At 54.2% G+C, this 9,973-nt stretch overlaps 1 protein-coding gene across 1 annotated transcript in view; it reads left to right on the plus strand.

The window, feature by feature from the left end:
- PC (pyruvate carboxylase) overlaps positions 1 to 2,908 on the plus strand; it is a 70,854-nt gene extending 67,946 nt beyond the window's left edge. Inside the window, exon 13 of the mRNA XM_015420268.1 lies at positions 1,497 to 2,908. Coding sequence (XP_015275754.1) covers positions 1,497 to 1,745 — 249 coding nt within the window. The 3' untranslated portion in view covers positions 1,746 to 2,908. The remainder of the gene's footprint in view (positions 1 to 1,496) is intronic.
- Positions 2,909 to 9,973: the final 7,065 nt, after the last annotated feature.

Here is a 9,973-nt window from a genome sequence, read left to right on the forward strand (position 1 = left end):
GGGGCACCTGGGGGGGAGGGAGATGTTTGTGCACACTTGGGGCAGTCCCCAGGTGTGCACAAAAACCTGAAACCTTTCAAAAAATATCGGGGGGATACTTAAACCCCCCCGAAAGTGACAGAGTGTCCCCTGCGCATGCGCACGGAACGCTCTACGAACTCCCTCGCCGCCGGGGGGGCGGAGAGAAGTGAGCCGGGGGGGGGAAGAGAGAGAAGCCCGCTTAACCCTTTCGCCGCCCTGGCCTCCTTTGCTGCAGCCCTCTGGAGCCTGATCTCAACAGCGGCTGGCTCTTCGCATCTGCATCCCCTGGGCTGCATTATCCCGGATTCAGGGGCGCCGTCAGAATGCAGCCAGGCAAGGAGTTCTTAAGTTCTAGCTAGCTTTTGAAAACAGAAAAGACAACGGTCTGGAAGAATTGGGTGGGAGGGAGGGCGCAGCCGGCGCTCAGATGTGGCTTTAGGAAGGGGAGGCTCCGCTGAAAAACACCTCCCTTCCCCGTCATTCTGAAGCTTCCCTCGCGCCTCTCCCTTTTGGCGTTCCGGAGGCGCAGGCGCGTTGCGGGAGGGAGCCAGAAAATTGGCTCTGCCTCCCTTGGCGGGGGGGGCGGGTGCCAGGGGAAGATGGGGGCGTGCTGGTACAGTGAATAGCAGTGAACAGTTTCCTCCTCATCTGCCCGTTCCCTTTCTTAAGAGCTGACTCGTCAGGGCCTTAGCCCCCTTTCATATCTGCAGCATGCCTTCACTGAGGGGAAGGGAAGCTGGGCTTGCTGGGTCTGCCACGTTGCCCCTTCTCATTGACAAGGGAGAGCCATGGAGCCCTGCCACCCCGTCCTTCCTGCCCACATTTGTACCCCAAGGCCTCCGGGTCGCCCTCGCCACTGCAGGTGGGGATCATGGAGCCATGCAGCTGGGCCCCGAGCGGAGGAAGCCAGGCAAAGGTGCAGGCTCAAGGGGTTGACCGAGGGGCTCCATCTGGAGGTGGGAGGGCCCGAGGGCAGCAGGGAGGCTGGGAAGGGAGCCGACGGGGGCCACGGGAAAGTCGCCTGGCCGGTTTCCCTCTGGCAACCAAGCGTGGGGAGCGCAGCCACTGGGCAGGGGCTGGAGTCAGCCGGGGCTGCTGATGGGGAGCTGAGCTATCTGTCCGCTCGCTCACCATTTAATTTAATTAGCAACGCCCCTGTGTGCCCCCCAGAAACAAATCCTGCCTGCTGGTCTGTGACTCGTAGGTTCAAAAGAATGATGTGAGATGCTGCCACTCCAGAATGCAGATGGGAGAGGCACCTAGTTGGATACGTCCCCACTTTTAACAAACAACAAACTCCCCGCATGTAGAAAGCTAGGACATCAGGGACAAGATTTCTAGCTAACGGCCATTTTTCCTCCATTCACCCATATTAAAAACAACAGAGAGGTTCTCCCGTCCCCACCTATAGGAAGGTAGCACACCAGGAAAGAAGACCTCTGGACTATGATCCTATCATTTCTTCCCCCCTGCAGGAAATGCATTTCCACCCCAAAGCCCTGAAGGATGTTAAAGGCCAGATCGGGGCCCCCATGCCCGGGAAAGTGATCGACATCAAAGTGCAGGAGGGGGCCGCCATCGAGAAGGGGCAGCCGCTCTGCGTCCTGAGTGCCATGAAGATGGAGATGGTGGTCAACTCCCCCTTGTCGGGCACCATAAAAAAAATCTACGTTAAACCGGATATGAGCTTGGAAGGGGACGATCTTATCCTAGAGATCGAATAGCCCCCCCCATAGCAACCCTCCCCCTCAAAAAAACCCTGCCGCTTCTCTTCCTTGCTCTACACCCTGCCTTTCCTCCACGAGAGCCGGCCGCCGCCTCTTTCCGCTCTGGGTCTTAAGCGATTTGGCTCCCTAGGAGGCATCGGGGCCCACGTCCCCCTCCTCTTTCTCTTCCTTGCACTCTGAAGGTTATATGGGTCCAGCATCAGGAGAAGGGGCACGGTGGACGGGGTGGGGGTGGGGAGTCACCAGCCCCTCTTTTCCAGCAGCTGCTCCTCTACCTCCGTGAAGAAGGCCGTAGCCAATCTTAAGAGTCCTCCTCCACCCAAAGGAAGAACGGCAAAAAGATCAGAGTAGATGGACCCCCCCACGGGGAGAAAAATGCCCCCCCCATCTTTGCGCAGTAGGCCCTTTGCGGTTCTGCTGCCCCTCTTCTTCCCAGACGCCATGGACCAATCGGATTTGGTGGGACGGGGAGGCTTCCTTTTCCTCTCACCACCTCCCCCTATCACTGAGCTCTTCTTTCTGTGGCTTCTTCCTTCTCTCAAGGAAGAGGCCCTTCCTTACCTATGGAGACCCTCCACACTGCCTGGGGGGTGGGGGTGGTATCAGGGTGAGGTCCAGCTTCCTCTTTCCTGTAACCTGCTTCTTACAACTTTGTCCTCAGCCGTTGCCAAATCTAAGGCCAGATCACAGGGGGAAAGTAGGGGGAGACGTCGGCCGACTCTGAAATTAAAGATACCCCCCCCCTCAGATGTTTGGCCACAGAGTCCTCTCCTGGGGAAGAGGAGGAGCCCGTGCGCCATCTCTCTCTTTTTGTGATGTGCAAAGAAACAACAGCTGTGGGAGAAGGCAAAAGGGACTGAGGCGGAGGATGGCCCGGGCCGAATGTTTACAAGGTTGTTTCACCAGGGTCAGGAGGGGGAGGGGGCCGCAGTCCCTCCCCCGCTCCTTTTTACCCGAGGGTGAGGGAACAAATCAGAATCCCGGAGCACAGTAGTTTCCCCGGCCACGTTTACCGAAAAACCGGAACCGGCAGAGAGGAATCGGTGTCTGGGGAATCGTGAGAATCGCCACCCAGACTGACGGATGTGATGTGGGACTGACGGAAATTTCGCCGAAAGCTGGGGAAAGAGAAATGAAATATAGATATATATATATATGTATATGATCTCATGACACGGACTCGTGCTTTGGTGTCCTTCGTTATATGTGCTTGGCACCGAGATGGGGCGAGTACAAGAGTGAGTGAAGGTGTGTTCTTTCCCAGCATCCCTTGCTACAGCTTTTGAATCCCCTTGATCTCCGGGGGCTCTTCCCACGGGCTTCCTTCACTGTCACGGGGTCATTTTCCTCTCAGCCTCCTAAGAGTCTTTATGTCCTGGTTCAGAGACACATTCTGCCCTTCCCCAGCCTAAGAAGAGCAGAAGAGCTCCTTAATTCTAACCAATGTAGAGTCCCAGTGGCACCTTTAAGACCAACAAAGGCTTATTCAAGGTATGAGCTTCCATGTGCAAAGCACACTTTGCCAAATACATTGGAATAGCAGGTAAGGTTCCGACTTATAGACAGAGGCAGAACAACAAAAGAACATGTAACACGATGAAGATGTTTTAAGATATGTTGCACGTTCATTTGCTGTTCAGCTCGTCTATGAGTTTGAACCTTACCTGGCAACCCAATGTATTTGACAAAGTGTGTTTTGCACACGGAAGCTCATCTCTCCCCTTATAATAAAAGCGACTTGGGGTGGCAACATTCAATGCACGGCAAAATCAGTTTGCCCGCTCGTCTGCCACTCACCCTGGGTCCTATGGATTGGCTGCCTTGCATTCCACTGCTGCGTCAGTCCCACCCACAGACCTGCCGACGAGCCTCTCGCCCTCACTCTCCAAGGAGCCATCCGGCAGGATGGACGCTCCAGCAGGGAGCCAGGGGGAAGGCCGGGCTGGCCTTCACATGGCCTGGTCACTCCTTCTGGCCCTGAGGCTGCTGGGAGGCCTCCGGAAAGAGAGGGTGGCGTGGGGAATCCACTGCCGGTGCGCTCATCGCCACCAGCTTGTCTTCGTCGCCCCCCACTGGCTTCTGAGGCTGAAGCTTAACATTGGTTTTCAATCAGGCGATTCGCATGTCAGTACCTACATTCAAGTCAATACATAACAGCGGGTGGTGTGGGGCCTCTCACCCAGCGGTGCGCTCACCGCCGCCGGCCTGTCTTGCCCCCCCCCCCGGCTTCTGAGCCTGCCCCACGCCCATCCCAGCTCGTACGCCAAGGCAGACGAGCTGGAAAGGCTGCGGGAGTTCAGGGGGAGACATTCAAATGTCTCCCTGGCCCTTCTCCTGCTGGCTTGCTAAAGTGGGCCAGCAGGAGAAGCCCAACAGAGCCCCCCCGCACCCTTCCTAGCTCGCTCGCTGAGGCAGGTGAGCTGCGAGGGACGCGGGAGGGTGCTTCTGCTGGCCCGCTTCAGCACGCCAGCAGGAGAACCCCGACAGGGGGGGGCGCCCCTGCCATTTGGCGGGGACCACGAGGCCGGACTCTTTCTAGAGCTCGTTGTCTTGAGTCTACAACGGGCTTTTCCACTAGTACCTTGAATAAACCTTTGTTGGTCTTAAAGGTGCCACTGGACTCTAGATTTGTTCTACTGCTTCAGACCAACACGGCTACCCGCCTGGATCTTAATTCTCACCATTTAGTGTCACTATTGTGTTACCAACCCGTGAGCATTACCAGTAACACCTTAGAGCACAACAAGATTTTCTGGGTCTAGGTTTCATGGGTCAAAGCTCCCTTAGTCAGATACATGTCCTGGCCCCACTACTGGACCTCCTGATGGCACCTGGTATTTTTGGCCACTGTGTGACAGAGTGTTGGACTAGATGGGCCATTGGCCTGATCCAACATGGGCTTCTCTTATGTTCTTATGCGTTGAGAGTCACAGCTGGCCTTGTCAGATTCTGATTCATGCCTGGTGAAGGGAGCTTTGACTCTCGAAAGCCCATACCCAGGAAATTCGGTTAGTCCCCCACCTTTCTGAACCAGCAGGCACATTTGGAATTCTGACACGTTATGGTGGGCGCAGCAACAAAATGGCTGCCACAAAATGGCTGCTGAAGCAGTCAGTGCTGGCCACAAAATGGCTGCCTCAGCTTAACTTCAGTCATAGGGCTGCCAAGTCTCATTGAATCGCGGTGGGGGATCGTCATTCTTTACAGGAGCTCTGCCACGGGGGACGGCAACAGGCATTGCACCGCCATCACCTGGATGTGACGCTACGTGTCGCTCTGGCAACGGGACTCCAAACAGCCCCGTTTAGGGCTGCCAAATGCCCCCGGGGGGCGGATTTCCCCCTGCTTTTGAGCCCCGATTTCCGCCCCTGCGGAATCGGGGCCCGGGGGAAACCCCACCCCCACGTGCATGTCACCTGGATGTGATGTCGCACGCTGGGGGCGGGGCCACAGCCATTTGAGGGGAAAACATAGAGTTTTCCCCTCAAATGGCCGTGGCCCCGCCCCCAGCGTGTGACGTAACATCCAGGTGACGTAGGTGCGGCACGCGTGCACTTTGCCTGGGGTCCCCCGCCGAGGAGGTAAGAGACATTTGGCAACCCTAGCCCCGTTGCCAGAGCGATGCGTAGCGTCACATCCTGGCGACGGCGGTGCAACGCCTGTTGCCGTCCACCGCGGCAGAGCTCCTGTAAAGAATGATGATCCCCCGCCGCGATTCAACGAGACTTGGCAGCCCTATTCAGTCACTCAGTGCAGGTCCTTGTGCTGTGGTGGCAGCTGCTGCCCAAGCAACGTTTTAAAAAATCTGTATGGCCAATCAAATCTCTAATGGCCAATCAGAAGCCTTGCTGGGCAAAAGCCTTACCTGGCCCCACCCACTCCCCAAAACACTTGGTGGGTGCCAGAAAACGTAGGCCCCACATTGGTCCTACGATCACCAAGCTGAGGGTCCCTGCTCGGAGTGCTACTGGACTCAAATCCAGCTGATTTCATTTAGCTCCATACCATGAAAAGCTTCAGCGGCTGAATTCTGCAGATCAGACCTCTTGTTAAAAGCACCGGAGCAGGCCAGGCTGGCTCCCCCACCCATCACTTCGCAAGGCAGAGGGAAATTGGGACAAGGGGAAAAAATCAGACTCTCGGTTGCCAACTGCTTTGGCTGTGATTTAAATGGGGGCCTCCCAGTGTACAGAACTGCAGCATGCAGAGTTTGTTTCCGGACATAGCTGGAAATGACGAAGGAAGCCTCACCGGCGACATTTTGGCACGCCAGACCAGCATTAAGGGCACAGGAGCCCCGGGAGGGAGGGAAAGTTGGCAACCCTAGTTTCCAGGAGGAAACCTCTCCCATCCCCTCCACCCCCTTCCCCTGCAATGTCTCTGCTCAGATTATGCTCCCACCTCCGCTTTCAGCCACTTCCCTTCCTCCCACCACCACCACCACGCCGTCTCTCCTTCACCAAAGCGGGCAAAACGCTGTGTTGGGAAGCAGCTTCTTATTAACACGTCAATTATTCTTAAGCTATTATTGTCATCTTCAAACTGAGAGCGAATTTCCAGAGAATTAAGCGAGCCCTCGGCGGCGGGGGCTGGAGATGCGGCTCAGCTGCCTGCCTCTCAGCTGCAGTTCTCGTCCTACGCAATACGGAGGGGAGGGGCCGGAGGGGGAGATTCACCCACCCACCCAGCCGGGCAGACTGGAGGGGGACCACAGAGGCTGCAGGTTATGAACAAGACCAAAGAGAATCGCTGGATTGACCCACATGTGGATCGGCTGGGTGTCCAAACACAGGGCCAGGGTAACCGTCAGGGTAGATTCTCGGATGCCCGTGAGACTGTGGGATTCGGGAAGGAAAAGTGTTTTTAAAAATCCGTATGGACCCAAACTAGAGCCATCCTTCCGGAGCTCAGGCAAAAATGGGTGAACCGGAGGCGAAAAAACTGTGAGCTGGCTCACACTAACTCAGCTTAGAGGGAACACTGACCGAGAGCTGCACATGCATGCTGTCTTTGCGCTGTCTCCAAACACATGCATGCGCCAGGTCTCAGCCAAGCAATGAGCAATCATTCCCTTCCAGGATGAGGGGGTCTGGACTCCCCCCCCCCATAAGGAACTTTTAAACTGATAAGGCAAGTGATCTGTCCCTCAAAGACTAAAACGTGGGGAGGAATTGGTCTGTGACCCACTTTTTCTCCCACTGTAATTGCACTGCAGTCCCTCTGCTTGTGTAGGCTACAGCCATTCCTAAACAGCTGGTGCCATAAAATCATCCAAGAACAGGGAAGAAGAAGAAGAAGAGGAGATTGGATTTATACCCCGCCCTTCACTAACTGAAGGAGTCTCAGAGCAGTTTACAATCTCCTTTCCCTTCCCCTCCCCACAGCAGACACCCTGTGAGGTAGGGGGGGCTGAGAGAACAGCTCTGAGGGCACTTGTGACTGGCCCAAGGTCACACCAGCAGCTGCATGTGGAGGAGTGGGGAATCAAACCCGGTTCTCCCAGATTAGAGTCCGCTCTCCTAACCACTACCCCAAACTGGCGCCCTGGGAAGTGCACCAGGGCCAGACTTCTGCTCCCAGATGGCTCACTCAGTTTGGGAGCTGCATGCATCAGATGCGCATCCCGGGTGTATAATAAGCAGTCTCAGTGAGGTGCACAACCAAATATTTATGTACGTCATTTATAGTCCGCCTTTCTCACCTGGGGCTCAAGGCAGGTTACACAGAATAAATCCATACCAATTGACAGGATGGGGTCCAATAAACAATGGCAATGGGATTTGAGTTGCAGAACTCTGGCACGGAGCAGAGATTTGGAAACAGAAGTGAAGCAAAGTGTAAACATTAACGTGACACATGAAATGATTCGCAGATTCCCTAGTAGGGGCCTTAAAGCAACAGATAGTATGAACTATACACTGTGGGATTAATCTAGTCGCTGACCCTTGAGCCCAAAATTCTTTCGGAGCTATTTTGTAATTGTACAGCGCTATTTCCTGCGAATATGGGGCCGCAGTGGCTCAGAGGTTAAGACGCTGAGCTGCAGACCAGAAGGTCTGTCGCTTGGAAGTTCGAGACCCGACTGCCATGTGACGGAGTGAGCTCCCGTCTCTGGCCCCAGCTCCTGCCAGCATAACAGTTCAAAAGCAAGGAATTGCAAGTAGATAAATAGGTACTGCTTCGGTGGGAAGGTAACAGCGTTCTGTGTGCCTCGGCGTCTAGTCATGCCGGCCACATGACCATGGACACGTCTTCGGTCAGCGCTGGCTCTTCGGCTTGGAAACGGAATGAGCACCGCAACCCTAGAGTCGGATTTGACTGGCTTCCGAGCAAGGGAAACCTTTACCATTTATTTCCTGCATAATGGGATTTGTATACCTGTCCGTTTGAAAGGGACAGGGTGCAGTCAGCAGCATTACACCCCTCTGAGGTCCCTCCCCTCCCCAAACCCCGCCTTCCCCAGGCTCCACGCCCTCCCAAATCTCCAGCTGTTTCCTAGCCCAGAGCTGGCAACCCTACCTTAAACACTGAAAGTGCACTAGAAGCATTAAACGAGCCAGTTTGGTGTAGTGGTTAAGTGTGCGGATTTTAATCTGGGAGAATCGGGTTTGATTCCCCACTCCTCCACTTGCGCCTGGCTGGATGACCTTGGGCAAGCCGTAGTTCTGGTAAGAGCTGTTCTTGAAAAAGAACAGTTTCTGTCAAGAGCTCTCTGAGCCCCCCTACCTCACAGGGTGTCTGTTGTGGGGAGGGGAAGGGAAAGGAGATTGTAAGCCGCTCTGAGACACCTTTGGGTAGTGAAGGGTCGGGTATAAATCCATCTTCTTCTTCTTCTTCTTCTTCTTCTTCTTCTTCTTCTTCTTCTTCTTCTTCTTCATGACTGAATCTCCTTATCTAGATCAGCCTTAGGAAATGTTGGGAAGTGGAGAATACATGGAGGGAAATGTCCTTGCTCTTTGCACCCCCTCCTCTTACCTATGACTTGTTTCCAGAAGTCCACTGCAGTAGCAATTCCCCCCTCCTCCAGGGGGAAAAAGGTAAGAGCACGAGAGATGCATTGGCATTGGCAGTACCTTCGAGAGTGCGCACCAATTATAGCTGCTACATGGGAAAAGAAAGAATACGCAACACCTTTTGTGTCCGTGTGTCCCCACCCCCCACCCCCGTGCACAATACTCCAAGGCCAGCTAAGCAGCTGATCTTAACATTCATGCTGAAACATTAATCTCTCGAGTCCAATCCCCATTTGCAATTACAAATATTCACAAATGAGCCATTTTGCAAAAAAAAAAAAAAAATGCTAATTAAGCTGCAGATTCCAAGCCTCCAATCCCGTGTTTAATTTGATTGGGTATTTGTAGTTTTTAAGTATATATAATTTAAATGTTTCATACTGAGTGGAATCCCATTTAAAAACAGAATGCATAACAATGGAGGCAAAAGGAGAAAAGGGGGGAGACGGTCCATTGTTTTAAGGATTATCTGTTGAGCGAGAATGAAATCTGGGGAGGGACCAGGGCTCTGCGCTGAAGCGCCTGTGTGCAGAAAGCCCCCATTCAATTCCTGGCACCTCCAGTTCAAAAGATCCAGAGCAGGTGATGTGAAAGACCTCCAGCAGAGATCCGATTCCTGGCAAACCACTGCCATGCAGAGGAAACACAACTGGCCCTGATGGACCAATAGCCTGATTCAGTACAAGGCAGCTTCACGTCTTCATCTGCCCTGACCTGGATAGCCCAGCCTAGCCTGATCTCAGATCTCAGAAGCGAAGCAGGGTCAGCCCTGGCTAGCACTTGGAAGGGCAACCAATACCAGGGTTGTGACACAGAGGCAGCCAATGGCAAACCATCTCTGAAACACCTCTTGCTTTAAAAACAAGTCTAGCTCGCCACCTAGTGGTGCATAACGCTAACAAGAGCTAGAACTGGCTGCCAGACAATCTTAGGATCTCCTAAGAGAGCCAGTTTGGTGTCGTGGTTAGGAGCGCGGACTCTAATCTGGGAGAACCGGGTTTGAGTCCCCACTCCTCCACATGCAGCTGCTGGTGTGACCTCCGGTCAGTTACATGCTCTCTCAGAGCTGTTCTCTCAAGAGCAGTTCTCAGTCAGAGCTCTCTCAGCCCCACCTACCTCACAGGGTGTCTGTTGTGGGGAGGGGAAGGGGAAGGAGTTTGTAAGCTGCTCTGAGACTCAGGCCATTACTCCATCAAGCTCAGTATTGTCTAC

The sequence above is a fragment of the Gekko japonicus genome, unplaced genomic scaffold (assembly GCF_001447785.1).
Source record: "Gekko japonicus isolate JY-2015 unplaced genomic scaffold, Gekko_japonicus_V1.1 scaffold306, whole genome shotgun sequence".
Taxonomy (NCBI): domain Eukaryota; kingdom Metazoa; phylum Chordata; class Lepidosauria; order Squamata; family Gekkonidae; genus Gekko; species Gekko japonicus.